The 22,234-nt window shown below is 35.3% G+C and overlaps 1 protein-coding gene across 6 annotated transcripts in view; it reads right to left on the bottom strand.

Annotated features, from left to right (window-relative positions):
- Window positions 1-17,952, bottom strand: part of LOC106084337 (GATA zinc finger domain-containing protein 11) — a 46,014-nt gene extending 28,062 nt beyond the window's left edge. For 4 of the 6 annotated variants that reach the window (XM_013247942.2, XM_013247945.2, XM_013247946.2 and 1 more), the window contains exons 1-2: window positions 16,958-17,952; window positions 648-2,961 (exon numbers count right to left, since the gene is read on the bottom strand). In XM_013247942.2, the coding sequence (XP_013103396.2) occupies window positions 648-2,931 (2,284 nt within the window). In that variant the 5' untranslated portion in view covers window positions 2,932-2,961; window positions 16,958-17,952. Of the gene's footprint in view, window positions 1-647; window positions 2,962-6,147; window positions 6,294-16,957 lie in introns of those variants that run through there. The other 2 variants (XM_013247941.2, XM_013247940.2) reach the window with 2 other exon arrangements.
- Window positions 17,953-22,234: the final 4,282 nt, after the last annotated feature.

The raw sequence follows: 22,234 nt of genomic DNA, 5'->3' as shown, positions 1-22,234 counted from the left end.
GTTTGGTACCAAAACCAATAACAGATTGGTATTAAAACCAATACCAGTTCGGTATTAAGGGTAGCACCAACGGGGGTACTAATTGTTTTATATTTTATCCATACCATGCGGTATTGCTTTGTTACCATACGGTGTCGCTTTACTATCAATACCGTATGGTACTGAAATAAACACGTTAGGTATCAACTTTTCTCTGGGTGTAATTTCAACTCAATAAAAAAAATTTAAAAATTATTTATAAACAAAAATATTTCCTTCCTATTTTTTTTTTCAGTGTATGAAATATCCTATCTCATTGTTGTTATTCTTCTTATTCGCCGCCTTCGTATTTTCTACTTAGAAAGCACTCGAATGGGGAAAACCAAGGAAAGCCCAGAAAAGTTTATACGCACATACATACTCGTATTATGGAAGCAAATACGTGTGCCATGTCACATACACTTGTCAAGAATGTAAACCCCACCGTTGGTTAAATTGTATTAAAATTAAATTGAAAAAAGCGTCCTCCCCCCCAACCAACATTTTATCATTTTAATAGCCATTAAGCTTTTAAGGCAAAAACCAAACAAAAAAACAAAACTAAAGCGCAAAAGGCGCAGAGTGTGTGAATATAGGTTTTTTTTACTACTTTTTAGAGGCCAACATACCATCTTCCGCTTTTTGAGGTGCCAAACACATATTTCCAAATGTACCGCTGCCAATACCCTGCGGTGATTTTAGGCTACGTGGAGCAGGTGAATTGTTTTGATGCAAATCCCTATTGTTGTGAAATTGCTGCTGACGTTGTTGTTGTTGCTGCTGTTGTTGTTGCAAATACTGCTGCTGTGCTTGTTGTAAATGTTGTTGCTGTTCAGCATATAAAGAATTTACATGATTGTATTTATCACCATCCGAATTACCATCGTATTGATTTTCACAGATATTTACTTGACTTGCAGTGCGCTGTTGTTGCTGTGGTCGACGGCGACTGGCACTGAAGACACCACCTTCGTCCGTAACGGTTATGTGGAAATTTTGCTGATAACCCAGTCTCGCATCGTACGATGTGCTCGAATACGAAAGACTCTTGCCGCTCCCACTGGCACCCGAAAAGCCGGGACCGGCAGTTATATCAATGGCCGACGGCTGTAAGGCCGAGTTTGGGACGGTGGTGGGCGGTCTCAGCGTGAGATTGACCGAGGTGTAACTTTTTTGCGAACACCCACTGTAGCCGGAATTTGTGGGCGAAGAGACCACGGAAGAGTTGGCGGTGGTTGGTGTTAGTGTAACCGATGCTGCTGCTGTCGTTGGCGAGCCAAATGCTGTCGATGATGGTGTGGTTGCTTGGAAAAAATCACGCGTGTACGGTGGCTCGGGTTGTAATGTTATGACTGAACGATGCCTGATGGGCGATTTGTTTTGCAAATTGTGTGTGTGGTGAGTTTTGGACGTGGTCGATGTGGAAGTGGTTGATGAAGTGGGAGAGGGTGGTGTCGATAATGAAACACTAAGGGAAATCTCCGATTCCGATAAGGGGCTGTTGGTGTGACTGGAGAGAGAATCGTTATGGTTATAATTATTGGTGTTGTTAAATGGCGTAGAATTTGATGATTGCTGCTGCTGAGGCAGAACAGGTTTGGGAGCAATGGGGGGTAATGGGGCTTTGCGCAAAGGTTTAATAATGACGCCGGCACTTGTTGTTATTGATGGCGACGACGTTGATGAGGATGGCGGCGGCGTTGCCGCTGTTGCCTTTGTTTGTGTTTGAGATAAAGCTATTTGCTGGTGCTGCTGTTGTTGTTGCTGCTGCTGAGGTTTATTACGTTGTTGCAAAAAATGCTCTTGCAATTGAACATTTAAACGTTGTCTCTGTTGTTGTTGTGTATTTAAATTGAGCGTAGTTGGTCTTGCTCTGGGTATATTATTCTCATTCGACGTCGTCGTCGTCGTCGTTGTCTCACCAACACTATTGCCATTCTCAACACTGGTGGTGGTGGTGGTGGCGTTTTTGTTATTCACCTCTTGTAGATGGTGTGAATTTGTTAGTTGGCTCTGCTGCTGTGGCTTCTCAATAGTTGTATTTGTTTTTGTTGCTGGCATAGCATGAAATTTTTCATTAATATCTACGCTGCCTTCCTGCCCCACTTCCCCTTCTGCACCACCTACACTATCAGCACTAGATAACAAGGTTTCAACTGTTTGCCGACGCACTGGAGTGTTGTTATTGTTGCTATTATTATTGCTATTATTTACTAAACTTGACGTATGGGCGCTTCTTTTTAAAAGTACTGAATTTGGCTTATTTTTCAAAATCGCCGTTGAAGCTAATGGCGGTGGTGGGGGTGGTGGGGTTGGAGCGTGCGGTGGTTGCTGTGGTGCTGGTCTTACTGGTTTCAACGGAGGCTTCAGCTGTGGCCTCTGATGCAACCCCAAAGGTTTCTGTTGTAATGGAGGCTTAGGTGATGTTGCCGGATGATGATGATTACTATTGTTGTTGTTGCTGCAGTGATGGTTATGATGATTGTTGTTGTTGTTTGGCGGATGCAGAACTTTGGCAGGATAACTTTGAACCGGTATTGGATTCAATTCCAATTCATTTCGTAACATTTGTATGCAATTTTCACGTTGATGACAGTTCTCATTGACACATTGGGTCACTATGGTATCTGGTATGGTGGGAAATTCTTGTTTCATCTCATGGAACAAGTGCATTATAGTTATATTCGTACAACTACAAGTGGCCTTTTTGAGAGGGATGTTATTGCTGTTGCAATTCTCGTTTGCAACGTTGGTGCTTGTGGAAGACACGGTTGTCGTTGATGCACGTCTATCACTGTTTATGTTTTCGGTGTTATTAAGGGAGGTAATGGAATTATTGTTGTTGTTGTTGCTGATGCAATTATCTGAGCTTTTTAGAAAATTTCCTGGCGGCCTTGGTGGTTTAGCCGCCATTTTTGGCCATCATTTAACAAAATCCCAAACCTGTCATATAGAAAAAAACAAAAAATTCATTATTAGAAAGGCTTGGAATAACGGGATATTTAGGTGACTCTTAAAATATTAACATTGGTATTCACAAAACTTAATGTACATTTGAAATATGTTAACTTTACAGATTTCCTTTAAAGAACTGTCAAATAAACCTATTTTAAGGCTTCATTAAGCTTTGCGAATACGGCCGTAAAAATACAAAAATTCAAGACTGTTGAAATTTCAAATTCAGTAAAGTAAATCTCTTTATCTCACGCTGTCTATATAGTGCCGTCGCCATCGGCTCTCTTTTAAAGCCGTTAATCCATTAACCGATTAATCGTTTAAGAAGACTTATTAAATAAAACAGGATTTTATCCTTTAACTACTTCTCATATATGTATGTTGATTTGAATTGTAAATATGGCAAATGGATCCGGGTTATTTGATCGTCCTCTAAAGCAAAAATTATCATACCAATCGAATAAAATTTTGCCCAAGCAGGGCAAATTGATCGAAAAATAGAGATAAATGACACAATTCATTTGTTTTTAAGCTGTTTTAACATCAAAACGATTTATTGATTAACCATTCTAAATTATTCGATTATTTATTATTATTTCAATATCAATTGTTCGATTATTTGCAAGTCCACAAAGAATCGATTAGTCAAATAACGATTAATCGAGTGTACACCATATACACCACATATGTATATAGTCCCATAGTCGGCAAATAACATTAGTAGTAGTTACATAGTTGTTCTTTGCCGAACATGCACACTTTATAGGCCTTTTATACGGCACATCATGATCGTAATCATTGTGTGTACGTGTTGATTAGAGCTTTTGCCAAAAACGATACATCGATTTTTTCTCTTCCTTGATTTTATTTAATTTGTCATACTTTTCTTCTCTTTTTATAACTTTATTTTGGACAGAACGTGTTTTTCAATATCTGTGTAAACAGTAATCGGTAGACGCCAATCAACGAAAAAATAAAATGATTTTGATTTTACATGTGGCGCATACACATTTATCTTCACCAGTACTACAATATACCAATGATCATGCATCATGATGTGTCATGTAAAGTCCCCACTAACACTCATTCTACCGAACACATATGCCTCGTATATACTCATGACTTCTTTCTCCCGACACACACATTCCATCTATATTTGTATACCCATAACAACTTCTTTATGTGCGGTGTAATCTTCAATAACATGGTCGTTTATAGTGAGCGGTGTAAATTTTGTTGTTCCTATTCTCATCAACTTGATCTTAGCTATCTTTATTTTCAGGCCTTTTCCAAGATGAGCTTAATGATGGGAAATTTTATACAACGGAAAAATGAAAAACACAGCGATACAACACACCAACCATGATTTGACGCGTTTAGAACCCTTGGTAAGGGGGGTTACCATCAGATATCTTTAGGCGTGAAAACTTCAAAGATCTTACATTGGTAGGTTGTATATGCTGGCAACATTTGTGAGGTACTGTACTATCTGGTATGGCAGCCATATAAAATTTCTCCACAAAGAGGTGTCGCACTGCCGCACGCCTCGGCAGTTTAGCCGCACGGACTCGGCTTTAGAAAAGAGGTTCCCTACCATGGAGCTTAAACTTGTATCGGACAGCACTCATTGATATGTGAGAAGTTTGCAGCTGTTCCTTAATAGAATGTTCATGGGCAAATTTGCAATTCGTTCAATGATTATACGCAAAGAGTTAATTTTGCACATAGTTTCCTGTTATGGCTTTAAACAACTGTGCCAAGTACGGTGCAAATCGGTGAAGAACCTGTTGTAGCTCCCATATATAAATTGAACTCCCGATTTGACTTCTTGAGCCCCTGGAAGCCTCAATTTTTGTCCAATTTGGCTGAAATTTTGCATGTATTGTTCTTGTTGTGCCTTTTAGCAACTGTGCCAAGTACGGTGCAAATCGGTTAAGAACCTGATATAGCTCCCACATAAACCGATCTCCCGATTTGACTTCTTGAGCCATTGAAAGCCTCAATTTTTGTCCGACTTGGCTGGAATTTTGCATTAAGTGTTCTGTAATGACTTCCAACAGCTGTTCCTAGTGCGGTTCAAATTGGTCTATAATCTGAAATAGCTCCCATATAAACCGATCTCCTGATTTGACTTCTTGAGCCCTTCTATCGGTCCCTAGAAGCTTTTATTTATTTTGTATTAATTTTTAGCAGAATCCATGGTGGTGGGTTCCCAAGATTCGACCCAGCCGAACTTAGCACGCTTTTACTTGTTGTTGTTTCTATAATCATGTTTTTAGATGGATGGCGAAATAGGACATCGCATCGGAACGTAGTGCCTGGGCTGTCAGAAACCGTTTAGGCCGGGCTTTTTTTAATGATAAATCTTCTGAAGATCTGCATTCCTTTAGCTAATCCAATGCCGACCCTATTATACGGTCCCATCGTATACGTGCTCGTACCCGTGCAAGCGGGACACCCACCCCCCTGCTTGAGCTATATATTTGGTTCGTCCAGGATATATTATTTCTGCGGTACGCCTCTCATATGATGAGCTTTTCCCTATCTAGCATCCGTGGAGGCTTCCGATGGTAGAAGTAGTATGGCAACTTCACACGTAGACCTTGTAGTTACGATAAAATTCTACGTCAACCAAAGAACTAATTAGGGGGCCTTGAAATTGCGAGATTACACCACTGGAACTCCGCATCGATATTTGACGCCTTACACCAAAGCTCAACGAAAGTTCGCATATCAACTACAAATTGGCAGTCGTCGATACCAACGCATCGATCAATGAGGGTCATTGTCCATAAAACACCAACAATACAACAATCCACTTATAAGCAAGAAAGAGTCGAAGACGATAACCGATTCATCCCTCATCACATTCTTATATACACATAAACACAAATAGATTGTAACATAGAATTCCAATGATGGAATCAATAAAATCAGCCTATTGTCAACCCTCGATTTTAATTGACTTGTCTTATCACAAAAGTTTTTTTTATTTTGTTTTTTTTTTATAAATTTTACAACTTTTTTTTAAAGACGTAAAACAATTCCTTAAATAATTCTTATTTTCTTTGTTGTATAATATTTTGGTTAAATTAAAAATTTGACATGAGCGAAAATATACAATCTCGTAAATGCACAAAAAATTCTTTATAATTGTTCTTTTTTTTTTTGTACCGTGTTGTGTTAAATGCTCTTCAATGATTGATTAATGATTGATTAATTATTATTTAATGCCTTTCGATCCCGTTTTCAATACAATTTAATAGGAAAAATACAACTTCCGGTTGAAATTCCCAGCGCTTAACGAAAAATAGGAAGTGTGTTACCAGAGAATTCCCAAACGACACAAATGTTTACAACACATTGAACGAAACAAAAGACAACACGTTTCTTTGTGTGTTGGTTATTTTTTTCTTGCGCAGAAATTCCCTTTTTTAAATATTTATTTTTAATTGAATTAAGCGCAGTGGTGAAATACTAACAGAAGTAAAAAAAGAAAAAAAAAACAAAACTACATTTGTATCCGAAGCCATATTCCACAAACATTAAATAACAAAAAAAAAAAGAGAAAAGTAGGAAAAGACGGGAAAACATAACACTAGGCAAGAACCACCAATTGTTTAGCCAAAAAATAAATGCAAGAAAAAAACACAAACACACACATACAGCAACAACATTTTGCAAAACAACAACAGAAATTATTTCATATTCCAGAATTAGAGCAAACACTAATCTGTTTTAAAGAATTTTTCGCCAGTGTCAAAATGAAAAAAAATTAAAAACAAAAAAAAAAAATTATAACAAAAGAAAATGAAATGAAACAAAATATTATTCCCGTACAACGCACCTATGAGGCTACCCACCCATTCATTCGTCCACATCCACGTCCATACATCCGTGCGTCTGTCCGCCCATTCTCGTTTCGAGAGCAGCAACCATCTATCCCAACGCAAACGTATGTAGGTGATAAGATGAAGAATGAAATAGAAATTCACATAAACAAATGACAAGCGAATTTAAAAATATTTATGACACCACTAAACACAAGAAAGCCCTCAACAAATAGAAATGGTAATAATAATACGTTTAGCAAAGTAATCGCAACATTTTAGAGGATTGGCAAAAGAAAAACAAATAGTGTTTTATGACAATAACAGAACTCCTCTATAATAGCTGGTACTATGTTCGTTTTTCACAATTGAAGAAAACACATGTTCTTCGCGATTACTTCTTTGAAACACTACAAAAATCTCTATGATAACATGCAACTTTTATTAAACTTGTTTCATAAGTTATGTGTAGAGATGGGTTTCTACCAGGTAAATACCCAACGCTTAGATAAATACCCACTAAATACCTTTTTTGGGTATTTATTTAGGTATTTATAATTTCGCAGATATCTTGGGTATAAAACATTTTCCAAACAATTTTTGGTGATTTCGTATTCTTTGTACATAAACCAGATCTTCAGGACTCATAAAATCGGATTTTAGTTATATATAGCCGCTACATAGACCGATTTCCATCATCCGATTTCGATGATGAAAATCGGATGAAAAATTATCCTTTTATGGGCTTAATACTGCATATATCGGTCTATATGGTAGCAATATCCAAATATGATCCGATCTGGACGATATTCAAGAAAAAGGCTTAGAGGGGTACCAAAACGCACTGTTTCAAATTGCATCCAAATCGGATGAAAAATGTTTCTTTTATGTGTTCAATACTTTTTATCAAGAGATCGGTCTATATGGCAGCAATATCCAAATATGATCCGATCTGGACGATATTCAAGAAAAAGGCTTAGAGGGGTACCAAAACGCACTGTTTCAAATTGCATCCAAATCGGATGAAAAATGTTTTTTTTTGGGTACAATACTCTATATCAAGAGATCGGTCTATATGGCAGCTATATCCAAATATGGTCCGATATGGACGATGTTCGACACAAAGGTGTAGAGGTCTATCAAAACTCACTGTTTCAAATTTCATCAAAATCGAATGAAAAAATCGGATGAAAAATTATCCTTTTATGGGCTCAATACTCTATATCGGGAGATCGGTCTGTATGGCAGCTATATCCAAATATGGTCCGATCTGGACGATATTCAACAATAAGGTTAAGAGGTGTACCAGAACTAGCTGTGCCAAATTTCATCCAAATCGGATGAAAAATGCTCCTTTTATGGGTTCAATACTCTATATCAAGAGATCAGTCTATATGGCAGCTATATCCAAATATGGTCCGATCAAAACGGTTTTCGACACAATAGTGTAGAGGTCTATCAAAACTCACTGTTTCAAATTTCATTAAAATCGGATGAAAAATGCTCCTTTTATGGGCTAAATACTCTATATCGGGAGGTTGGCCTATATGGCAGCTATATCCAAGTATGGTCCGATCTGAACGATATTCAACAAAAAGGTTTAGAGGCGTAACAGAACTAACTGTGCCAAATTTCATCCAAATCGGATGAAAAATGCTACTTTTATAGACTCATTACACTATATTGGGAGATGGGTACATATGACAGCTATATCCAAATATAATCCGATCTGTACCACATTTGACAGGAATGAGTAGGGGTCAACCAGAACACACTGTGCCAAATTTCATCGAATTCGGGTAATAAATGGATCTTGTATGGCCTCAATACCCTATATCGGGAGATCGGGAGATATCCAAATATAATCCGATCTGAACCACGCTTCACAGAAATGGAAAGGGGTCTACCACAACTCACTGTGCCAAATTTCATCGAAATCGGACAACAAATTACCTATAAATAATTATATAGCCGATTTTATGAGATCAGAAGGTCAGGTTTATATGCAAAGAATACGAAAACATCAAAAAATGTTACCCAAGATATCTGCAAAATTATAAATACCCAAAAAAGGTATTTCTTGGGTATTTACCAAACAAATACCCAAGCGTTGGGTGTTTACCCGGTAGAAACCCATCTCTGAGCACTCGTTATGGGCGCGAATGCGAAAAAAAGCCAACAACAATTTGGTGTGTTTATGCTTTTTTTCGTTTATTAAAAATTAATTTCTCGTTTTCGTTGCTTTTCTTTAAGGAACATTAATTTTCATATACATTCGTCGCTTCTCTGGAAAAATATCTTTCGATTGATGCCAATTGCATTAAAATTTATTAAGTCGTTTGTACCACAAAATCTAGTTTTTAAATCCCTTGGCCGTATAATAATATATATTGTTTCATAAGGTTAAAAAACTTGCCATCAGTAAGTTTTTTGTTTTAAAATATATTATCTAAAATCGTAATCCGGAAAACATTTCGCAAAAATCAAGCATAGTACCAGACTTAAAAGTTTTTATACCATGGGAATGGGGATATACTAACTCAGGTTTAGAATGCCATACATTTTAAGTCGATCTGATAATATCCGATGTTCTTCCTGTCTGTGTATCCTGCGGTCTGTATGTCCGTCTATCTGTCTGTCCGCTTGTCTGTATTTCGGTCCGTCTTTCTGTCTGCCCGTCCTTCCGTCTGTCTCTCTGGTTGTCTATGTGCACGTCTGTCTTTCTTTTTGTCCGTCCGTCCATCTGTAGGCAAAATTTTTCGACTAGGTCGAAACAGCTTAACTGCAATACACTTATGAAAATCCCGCTTAAGTGGAAATTGATGGAAAGAACCATTTATTTCTGGTGTTATTAAATGCAATTAAATTCGCTTAAGTGAAAAATCGCTTAACTGAAAATACTGCTAAACCGAAAAGGTTTTCTTCACACCCCAAATTCTGTTTTTATATGAAACAGAAATCGCATAAGTGAAAAAATTATTTCTATAGTAAATTATCTGAAACTGGAAAAATTCGTGCCATCAATAATATTTTCAAAACCATAGCTTGTTATTTTCGCTTACGACTGTCTCTGACTTTTAAAGAGTTATACTGAGTAGTGATCTTTTCAGCTCAAGTAATTTCATATACCATTAGTATGTTCACATAAAAGTTGGCTTTCACTTATGCTAATATCGCTTAACGGGAAATTTATTTCACTAATCGGAACTACGGCTAACTGAAAATAACGGATAAGTGAAACCGATTTAGCGTTTCACTTTTCGGGTTCGACTGTAGTTTCCAAAAATCAATTAAAATAACATCTCACAATATTTAATTCATTTTTTTTAATTTAAAGTTTTTTAAATTTATTGACTATGGTTTTTTCTAGGTTGATTTTCAAATTTGTTACGCATTTGCGAATGAAAAATAGCTCGATGAATCCCCGTAGCTAATATATTAATCCCCTTAAATTGTCGTTATAAAATCATTAATCAACGCTAAATATCTACGATGGCGGCGGGCGATGGTTTGCTAATTAGAAAACTTTTGCAGCCGGCCGTCTTAACACCAACCAGCCACCCACCCACCTATCCACCAAGCAGAGCATCTCCTGAGTATATTGCAATACAATCAATTCGTTTTATTGTTTTTCTTTGCAATATCTCATACATATACATTATACCTGATAAACATACATATATCATGTTCATCTTAATATATGCATGCATATGTGTATATATGTATTGTATATGCTAACAGACATTTTTCAAATACTTTTTCATCTTCTTCTTCGTTTTCGATGGCATTCTTTTGATGTTATAAAATAAACGAATGATCTTTAGGTTAATTCTTTTAAAAATGTTTTTAAAGCAATAAACAATTTTTCACTCTTCTCCTCTGATTTGGATTTAGTTTGGATTTGCATGATTTTTCATTTCGCTAGGGGGCAGTATGTGTTTGCATTTTTTATTACGCAAAGAGCATCAACTTATGAGGCAGGCATTTGATATATGTGTGTATATATGTATATATACGAGTGTGTGCGTGCTACAAATAATTTATTTCATAAAAATGCGAAAATAATCAAAATAATGAAATAAGAAAATAATATATGTATATAAAAGAGATTAGGAAAATACTTTGAAAGCAAAACAAAAATGCAACCATTCACCAAATAATACAACAAGGTAATAAATTAAAAACAATATACCGCCCAATTTTCACTCCTAGAGCCACTGCAAGTGCCAATAAACAAATCTTCCCAAAACTTTGTACAACGCTTTCCTCAACGACTTACACAATATCTAAAAAAATTAGTCGAAATCGGTTCAGATTTACATATAGCTTCCATATAAATGTTCGTCCGATTTGCAGTAATAATGCAATAAAATGGTCATTTGTTAACCGATTCTCTTGAAATTTGACAGGAAGGATTTTCTAATGTCTCTCGACATTACTATTAGGAATCGGTTCAGATTTAGATATTTTCCTACGATTATTTTTTACAACTTTCGATGTGGATTAACTCAACAACAGTGCATCGATGAATTTAATTCAATTTTTGGCTATGAAGCTTCATCAAGGACCAATGTTTATCGATGGTATGGTGAATTCAACCGAGGTCGTAGTTCACTCCAAGGCGAATTTCGTGAAGGTCGTCCAAAATCCGTTGTTGTTTCAAAAACCATCGATGTTGTGCGCCAACTGATAGTGCAAGATCGTCATGTGACCTATAGTGAGACATTCAATACATTCAATATTGCATGAACATTTGACCGTCAAAAAAATTGTTTCGCCTTGGATCCCACACAATTTGACAATCGCACAAAAAAGGCTTGTGTCGATTGGTCGAAAGAAATGCTCCGAAAATACGAAACAATTGCATTTTTGAGAACTCAAAACATCGATTTGATGAGTCATCCGTCGTATAGTCCTGACTTGGGACCAAATGCAAAGCAATTTTTTTTGCCCATGAACATTCTATTACGGAACTGGAGCAAACTTCTCACAAATCAATAAGTGCTGTCCGATTCTATTTGAAGCTCAATGATAAGGGACCTCCGTTTTATAGCCGACAGCGACAAGTCCTTTGGGGAGAAGTTATTACATGGCAAAGTACCTCACAAATGTCGTCAGCATTAGGAGGGGATAACCACCGCTGAAAAATTTTCAGATGTTACTGCCAGGATTCGAACTCAGGCGTTCAGCGTCATAGGTGGACACTCTAACCTCTGCGCTATGGTGACCTCCTTGGGACCGCAAGAGTTCTTTTTATTCCCGTACGTAAAAAATAGAATAAGAGGTCAACGTTTTTCGACACCTGAAGAAGCGGTTGATGTGTTCAGAATGCATGTTTTGGAGAAACTTCAATCAGAGTGGCAAAAGTGCTTCGACAATTGGATCAAACGCATGCAAAAGTGAATAGGTCTTAAGGGGGAATATTTTGAAAAACAATAAAGCGATTTTCGATTGTTAGTAATTGTTTTTGTGCTCTCTAATCCCGAAATGTAAAAGGCAACCCTCGTATAGTTAGACTTAGAGATATAACTCCCATATAAACCGTTTTAACTTCTCGAGCCTCTAGAAGTCGCAATTATTACTCGATTTGTCTGAAATTATGCATGATGACATCTTTTAAGAGTCTCAACAACTACTACAGGCAAGGTTCAAATTGATTTATATGCTGATATAGCTCCCATATAAACCGATCTCCCGATTTAACATCTTAAGCCTCCGGAGGTTGCAATTATTATTACAAATTACGACTGCCGACCGTTCTTTAACAAGCACGATCGTTGCCCACTCTCTAAAATCGGACTGCGTCGTCGGAAAGGTTTCGCATTCACCAAATATACCAATGGATGTCTTCTGACCCAACAATGCGTGTAAAAACATTTCTTTTTAACTTATTCTTACAGTTATTCTTCTTATTCTTCATGGTATAATTATTGTAGTTCTATGGCAAGGCACATTAAAAAACTCGGTGTTTCTCGAAATCCTGGAAGGAACATTCATTAAAATTAGATTTACTAGATAGGGACTATCTATAATTCCACGAATAATTTTGTATACAAATAAAATGCTTTGAAAAATTCTTCGTTTATATACAAAAGTGGCAAATGGATTAACATGCAACGAGATTTATAGGAAGGAATTGGTTTAGTAAAGTTTAACGAATTAAAGCAAAAATTTTTATAAATTTTCTTTGACGACGTTCTACGCGATTAATCTTTGTATAATTTGAGGGATTCCAAATAATTTGTACATATTCTACTTTAGATCTAACCAGAGATGTATATGGGCCTTTTCGCATATATGGATCATAAAGTTCAGAACTGTGCCATTTTTTAGAAGTGCATAAGTCTTCCGCATTATGTAATCAACATGAACATTAAAAAGTAATTTTGAATCAAAAAGGACACCAACGTCGAGTACTTCCGTGACTTGTTTAAGGCTATATTACACGGCAAGCAGGTGTCTCATGACATGTCGAATTTAGCACATGTTGAGTTGTACATGTCGTGTGATACAAACGAAACTAACATATGAAAATCACACTTCAGAATTTGAAAAAAAAGAAAAAAAATTCTCGTTTTTTGTTTTGTTTTTTTTTTTTCTTGTTTTTTTTTATACCCTCCACCATAGGATGTGGGTATGCTGATTTCGTCATTCTGTTTGTAACACTTCGAAATATGCGTCTAAGACCCCATAAGGTATATATATTCTTGATCGTCGTGACATTTTAAGTCGAACTAGCCATGTCCGTCCGTCTGTCTGTCGAAAGCATGCTAACTTTCGAAGGAGTAAAGCTACCCGCTTCAAATTTTGCACAAATACCTCTTATTAGTGTAGGTCGGTTGGGATTGTAAATGGACCAAGTCGGTCCATGTTTTGATATAGCTGCCATATATACCGATCTTGGGTCTTGACTTCTTGAGCCTCTAGAGGGTGCAATTCTCTTCCGATTTGACTGAAATATTGCACGTAGTGTTTTGATATCACTTCCAACAACTAAGTGCTAAATATGGTTCAAATCGGTTCATAACCTGATATAGCTGCCATATAAACCGATCTGGGGTCTTGACTTTTTGAGCTTTTAGAAGGCGCAATTCTTATCCGATTTGGCTGTCATTTTGCACGTGGTGTTTTGGTATCACTTCCAATAGTTGTGCGATGTATGGTTCAAATTGGTTCATAACCTGGTATGGTGCAATCTTGAATCTTGACATCTTGAGCCGCTAGAGGGCACAATTTTCATCCGATTTAGCTAAAATTTTGTATTAGGTGTATGTAGGTGTATGACGCAAATCGATACATAACCTGATAGAACTGCCACATAAACCGATCTGGGATCTTGACTTCTTGAGCCTCTAAAGAGTGCAATTCTCATCCGATTTAGCACATATTTTGTACAACGGCTTCTCCCATACGGCTTTTAACATACGTGTCCAATATGGTCTGAATCGATCTATAGCTTGATACTGCTTCCATATAAACCGATCTCCCGATTTTGCTTCTTGAGCCACTACAATTTGCAATTCTTATCCGAATGGACTGAAATATTACACATTGTCTTCTACAATGTTCAGCATTGAATTCATTTATGGTCCGAATCGGACTATAACTTGATATAGCTCCAATAGCATAACAGTTCTTATTCATTATTCTTTGTTTGCCTAAAAATAGATACTGCGCAAAGAACTCGACAAATTCGATCCATGGGGGAGGGTATATAAAATTCGGCTCGGCCGAACTTAGCACGCTCTTACTTGTTTGTTATTTAAATGTTGCGTTTTTTTTTTAACTCTTCATTTTTACCATTTTTTCCATATTAACTTACATTTACCTTTTGGCGGCAGTGGGCTTTGAACATGAGTCCTCTCGTTCACTAGTTTACAATGTGCGCGGCTAAAGGCAATCAAAAACAATTGTCTACATTTATAACATCCATTGACACTGCTTATTTTGTACCTACTCTTGGAAAGTAGTTATGAATTTAAGTTTACTCTTTGTGTTTGGGTTGTACTCACACCCAACATGTGCTTGAATCACGCTACAGCCTTGAAAAATTGAGATATTGAGCTGAAATAGGCATACTAAGTTCGAACATGGGCCAAATCGAATCATATTTGGATATAGCTTCCTTAAAGACCGATCTTCTGATTTAGGGGGTTGAGCCCATAAAACCCGCATTTATTTTTCGATTTTGATGAAATGTGATACAGTCAGCATTTTGAGCCTACCGTGATCCCATCCGAATATGGTCTAGATAGTATCATATGTTGATGTAGCTGACATACAGACCGATCTACCGATTTAGGGTCTTGTGGTCATAAAAGCTGCATTTATTATCCGATTTCGCTGAAATTTTAAACTGTGAGTTTTTTAAACCTTCCAAAAATTGTTCGCACGTATTAAAACCTCAAAAGGAGCACTTTATGTCAAATTTTGTAAAGATCGGATTAAAATTGTGGCTTCTACAACTTTGAAAGTGTATATCGGATTAAATATATATATATATGGGAACTATATCTACATCTAAACCTATTTCGTTCAAAATCAATAGCGAATGTCCTTACACCAGAAAAATTACTTGTGCAAAATTTTCTGAAAATCAGGCACCAAAGGTGACCTGTATCTATATTACAAAAATACATGGACAAAAATACATAGACAGACAGCCGGACAGACGGAGAATAGAATATGGAAGTGATTCTAAGCCGATCGGTATACTTATCAATGGGTCTAGGCCTTCTCCTTCTTAGCATTGCAAACAAATGCACAAAGCTATAATACCCTGTGCCACCATGGTGGTGTAGGGTATAAAATGCAAACTAAATAGACAAATGTACTACAGCTCCAAATTAATGAGTTGGTGTCCATTAGTCTATACAGCCATATAATACCCTGTTCCACCATGGTGGTGTAGGGTGTAAAATGCAAACTAAATAGACAAATGTACTACAGCTCAAAATTAATGAGTTGGTGTACATTAGTCTATTTAGCCATATTGAGTGAGAAATTGTCTTGGTAGCACTTTCATTGCCTGACAAAATGCTGTCTTTTAGGCCTTCTATGATGCAAGATGCTAGAAATTGAGTGTGTATGTGTATCGGCTCTCTTGTCAGGTTAACTTTCAGTAGTTTTTATGAGAAGGGCAACTGTTTTACGCTGCTGGGACTGTTCCACCTATGAATTAATATTCCAGGCCTCAACGATTTATTAAAAATTAGCTTCAAAGGAAAACTAAAAGAATAAGCAAGATTCTGCAAAAGAATAACAGATAATCCATCCATATCAAGTTTACCAGAACCTTCTAGAGAAGCAATTGCATCTAATATATCATCCTTTTCAAATTGAAGAAAACCAAAATCAATACACTACTTAACCAGACCTCAATTAGAATAAATCATGACTAAACGTTGATTCGAAAAAAATATTGCAGTATAACACATAAGGGATTTTGAATTGACATTTGTATGCTTTTAGAAACAAATTCTTGCTGGCTCGTAACTTTAATACGAAAAGTCATGCACTTTGTCTAAGTTCATCACTTTTTACCTCGCTGCCATTTTGGAGGCAGATCACGATAATGAGAGGACAAACAATATAATGGAATTATTTTTTTTTAAATATCCGAAATTTTGACACAAATAAAAAGTACTATTTCTTTTATTTCCTAGATTTCTAGCAATAAAAAGCAAGTGCAAAACACATTGGACAGGAGAAATATGACGATTTTTAAACTATCCAAAGTTTCATGATCAATGTTTTATGCCACTAATACCTAAACCGTAAATATAAAATATTTTGTTCCGCTCACGTTAATAGCGTTGTTCACAATTCAACAAATCTGTCCAGCAAGAATACCAAAAACCCTTTCGTTTCACTTCAACTTGAATTTATTATGTTTCTTGACAATGCCTTCAAATATGGCCCTTAGTCAAAAACCCGTTAAGGCCATATATTTTCTGGCGACTAATGTATAATAGATTTATTTCATCGTAATATTTATAAGATTTCACTTGTAAAACATATTCCAACGAACATTTAAAAACTTGTTAAACTGGATTTTTTTAATATATATTGCGCCTGAATATTTATAATAGTAACAAGGGGACTAATTAGTTTATTGATTTATGATAGAGAGTGTTATTGCATATTTAACTTACATTTTCTAGTAAAAAAAATTGAGATATTGTACAACTTTTAAGTACACCATAGAGAAAATTATTTACAGAGACAAAAATTTCAACGGCACTTGTCTTGGTTAATATTTTTAATACATTGACACGAGTTTTGTTTTGTATTTTGATTTTTACTTTGCTGCAGTTGGTGCTGAATATGGTTGATAATGATTTTTAAATGCTTCTTAATATATTCTTTTGTACAATATAATAATAAAGAAACTTTTTTGGTTCCAACTCTTATTGTGTTAATGCTTTTTTATTGTTTTCTTTGTAGTGAATTGTAGAATAAATTATATTTTTTAAAATGCAAAAAAATTGATTTATAAAATCTTCACAGGGTTTTATTTGTTTCTATCTTTTTTTGTATTTTTTTCTATAAATTTTTTAGATCGATTTTTTTTATTTATTGTATATATACATATATATATTTGTGTTTTAATTATTTTCTTCACTTTTTTTCAAATCCACATATTTTCTTATTCTCTTAACATAATTTCCATTATTAGTTTCCTACTCATGAATTTATATTTATTTTTATTTCACTATTGAAATTTGTTTGACATAAAATGCACCACATTAACAAATTTTTGATATTCAAAGTAATTTGTCAGCACAAAACCACAACCTAGAACTTGGGTGGGGGTGAGTATGTGGTATTTGGTATTTGTTTGATTCACTTGATCACATTGAGTATTACACACTTGGACCACGTACCATTTACAATAAATAATAAGAATAGCATTTTTTTATCATATGGATCTGTGTGTTAGTTTGTTCACAGGCAAGTCAATATTTCACTAGCAACAATGTAGCTCCACCAAAGTATTTGCTTCAATTGGTATTTTTTGGTTGTTGTTGTTTTTCTTATTACATTAAAATAAGAAAATTCACGAAAAATTTCGAATTAATTTTCCCGTTTGACGGTTTACTTTTTTCTTCGGTATTTTGTATGTTGTCAACGGTTTAAATGCTTGAGGAAAACTGAGGGAAAATTCTCAGCGCAAAAAAGCCCAAAGAAGAAAGAAAGTAGTAGATGACGACTACGTCGACGACCACATCAACAACAACGACAACAACAATAACAATAAAGTTCAACAAAAGTATTTCATATTTGATTTTGTTGTATTCTTTATTGATTGTTATTATGAGAGGGGGGGCAGGCAGTGGTGTATTAAGGGAAGGCAATGGCAAACGTTGAGAAGACGCAAAATGCGAGTGAAACACAAAAACCATCAATTGAGGTAAGATAGGTATGTGAGAGTGGGAGAGCGTAAGAGCGTGAGAGACGTAGAGAGCAAGAGAAATGCTGTAAAGCCCCATATGAATGAATATAATCAGAGTTACCGTAGACAAATATTATAATTATAATAAAATTAAATTAACAAAAAAAAAATAATCAAAAACATCCAAAATAATATGAAATAAAATAAATAAACCAAACCCAAAAAAAATAAATTTATAATAATAATATATATAATATAATAATAAAAAATAATAACTCAAAATAAATCAAAGTCTATTATATAAAAATGAAATTTGTCTGTTTGCGGTTTTTTATTTTGATCTTCAAAATCTTTTCATGATTTTTCGAATATTTTCTAACTCGAGTTCATACTCAATGCTTTCTATTCAAAGAATAGCAAAGCGAAGAACTTATAAAACTTAGGCAAGTGTGTGCTGTTATTCAAAACATTTTGAATGACATGGTGGATCGTGATTTCTGATACGCCATGTATTTTCATCAACACCTTTGTCAAATTGATTAAGGTGCTCTACATACCCAACGACTATTGAGTACGGTGTAGAGCACGCTTTTGTTTTAAAATAGGGCTCAATAAATCTTCAAAACAAAAAAGCGTGCTCTACACCATACTCATATCATCATACAATAGTTGTTGGGTACATAGAGCACCTTAACCAATTTGATACATGATACATACCACCATACCAGTCAAAGTGTTTTGAATAACAAAACACACTTGCCTTACTTACGATATAATATAAAACTTCAAGAACGGCAACAAGGGACTCAAATAAAAGGTCTTTGACAGTGGAGTAAACATTTGCTATTATTATTTGGGTCAATAAAAAAAATCCAAACAGTCATGTTGGCTGACCGAGACGATATTGTACTCAAATGAAAGGACGCTTTTGACGCTCTTTAATTTGAGCCTAATAACATAATTTTAGCTCTTTCTGTTCGCGCTGGGCAAATATGAACCATTTCGTACTTTTTGGTACTCTTAGTACCTAAACGTAGGAATATCACCAAATCTAGCCTTATCCCGTGCTTATAATAAGACCATGTTTTCACTTGGAGCAAATCTAGATTTGCGACGAGATTTCGTGTTTTGCAACGAAGTTTCCCATACATTTTCAATGTGAGCAAATCTACTTATTTGAGGAGATTTGCAGCAAATCTCCTTCCAAATTCAAATGCAACACTGCGTTGGCATTGAATACCGGTTATTATTGCGATTTTTGGGCAGCACTTTTTCTTAACATTTGACAATTTCTTATTGAAATTATAAAATTTAGTAGTAATTTAATAAAATCGTTTCACAAACTTAATTGCTGGCCACAGTACATGCTGAACACAATAAAAACCCCATAAGTCGTAGAGGAAACGGGTTTTGGAGATTATCTTAAATCAAGTGGATTTGAGCTCTAGTGGAAACATGGTTTTAGGCCAACGTGTGTGCAAAATGTCATGATTTTGGACTGGGCGATGATTAGTCAGTCAATCAGCCAATCACGCGTCTCTTTTATATAGAGATAAGAAGTAAAAGATGTATAATCTTGTATAGATATATACCGACCGCGACACTGTGGGACTCATAAAAAATGTCTTTAAAATAAGAATACGAGTTTTATATTGACATTGGTACCAAGTACCGTATTGTCTTTGTCCTTAACATAATAAGCTCAAATGAGTTTTGCCCAAAAATATATAATTTTGTTGGCAACACTGCATGTGTACGAGAACGACATATGCAAATGTTGGTTGTTTTGATTGATTTGGGGAATACCCTACAAATGTGAGGGGAATGTTATAGAAACCAACCCCACTCCTCGCCCCTTAGCTACTATTAATGAATGAAGATCAACAACAGCCATTGGCATCATAAATTTTATGTTGGTCTAAAAAAAAACAAGTTGTCCAACAAAAACATGTCAACAAATTCATGTTTCATATATCACTGGCAACACTTCCACAATCGCATGGATGACAAAAAATAACAAAACAAAAACCCATTTGCATTGAGTACTTTATGGCGAACAACTGTCAGGTAACACAAGAGATCACATTTAGTTATTTGCAAAGCAAGAAAACGTAAAACATACCATTCAAATTAAATAAGTAAAGACAAAGAAAATGCATACTTAAAAAATATCCTACGCAATGGACAAATGGCAGTATATAGAATGAAAACTTTTCATTGAGTTACTGCAGGGGGTGAATTCGTAGCAGTTAATGTCGTTAAATCTAAGTTTTTCTCAATGATAATTTGACTGCATTTTATCGACGAGGCCAAATGAGATTTCAATATCCATTGTTAAAAAAATCTTTCAAAATTTGTATTCTGTTAAGAGGTTAAGCGTTTTTTAAATGCGTAAATTATGTTTCTTCGTCAGTGTAGCAAGGCATAAAGATTTAAAGAAATGCTTCATGATTAAAATTTTGCTTTTTTAGCAAAAAAAAAAAAAAATCTCATCGAATATTCGATTATGAAACATTGAAGATACTTCTCTCATATCAATGAATGCTACCTGATTTAAGTATAAAATCAATGGTAGGGCCCCTACCATTTTATTTCCCAATCGGAAGGGCGTTCCGAAGGGCGACATTACTTACTAGGGAAGTTTTACGCGTCAAAATTTCCCGGCATTAAAATAAAGAGTTTAACTACCAATGAAAAAAGTTGTCCGTTTTTCTCGCCAAAATTCGAATCCATGTGTTCAGCGTAATATACGGACTTGTTGACCTCTGCGACAAAGGTTGCCAACACCTTGTCTGCCCAGTATCACGGTTAATCAGCAATTCTTACGTTAATGCAAAATTAGTGTGGTTGGTTTATATCGCGGCTATACCAAAAGGAACACCCATATGTACCGTATTCCGTAAAACTCAATATCTCTCAAGCTCATCGAAATCAGTTGAAAATTGGGACTAATAAACTGTATGAAAAGAAGATTATTTTTTTTTTGAAATGATAAAAAATAAAGGGTAATTTTTTAGCTATAGTTTAAACAGTTCACACACGTTTTGTGTTTTGTTTCACTGTCAAACATCTTTAGTTTGGTCTATAATTAAAACATGAATCGTCTTTCAAATGACTATTCGGAATTTGGTAATATTCGTGCGTTAAAGTAATGAAAGGTTCCAAATAGTACGAAAATGGTACGCAGCTTGAACGTATAGGATTAAAAAATTGAGCTCAAATGAAAGAGTGCCTCCAAAAATAATCTTAGAAAACAAATTTTACTAAATCGTACTGAAAATGGAAGAAATAGTTCGACTACTGCCGCAGTTGATACGATTTGGTACTTTGTTTGTAAATTGAGTTAGAGCTCTGAACTTTGGTAGATAGGTATACTATAGCAACCTAAATTGGAATACTTTTTTTTTTGGATATTTACACTTTTAGGTACTAGAAAGTACCAAAAAGGTTCGAAAAAGGTGAACTTCGCACAAGGCGATGGGCAAGAGTTATAACTCCTAAATTGAAAATAAAAATACATCTATTGCAAAATATGAGTTTGGGAAGAAGAAAATTTGAAAAATAGTACTGGGAACGGGAAAACACTTAGATTGAGTATCGCAATTGGTACCATTTGGTACTTTCCTTACGGATTAAGCTTGAGCACTTAAATTGTCACAAACTATTTATTTATTTTTATTTTTTTTAATCTTACATTTCTGTACTAAAAATTATACAAAATTGTACGAAAAAGCATATTTTCTTTTACAACTCTTGCAGATGATTGAAATTTATTATCAGAATGGGTGCTCTGTTAAAAAAGTTCATTCATTAATGAACATGATTCACGACGAAGCTCATTTTTGGCTCAATGGGTACCTAAATAAGCAAAATTGTCGATTTTGGAGTGAAGATCAGAAGATCAAATCAGAAAAAGGCACCGTTTGGTGCGGTTTATGGGCTGGTGGCATCATTGTACCGTACTTCTTTAAATATGATGTGAATCGTACCGTAACTATGAATGGTGGGCGCTATCGTGAGATAATATCCAACGTAT

Source organism: Stomoxys calcitrans, chromosome 5 (assembly GCF_963082655.1).
Source record: "Stomoxys calcitrans chromosome 5, idStoCalc2.1, whole genome shotgun sequence".
Lineage (NCBI taxonomy): Eukaryota > Metazoa > Arthropoda > Insecta > Diptera > Muscidae > Stomoxys > Stomoxys calcitrans.
Note: the sequence above shows the minus strand (reverse complement) of the source record. Positions and strands in the feature narration are given on the sequence as shown.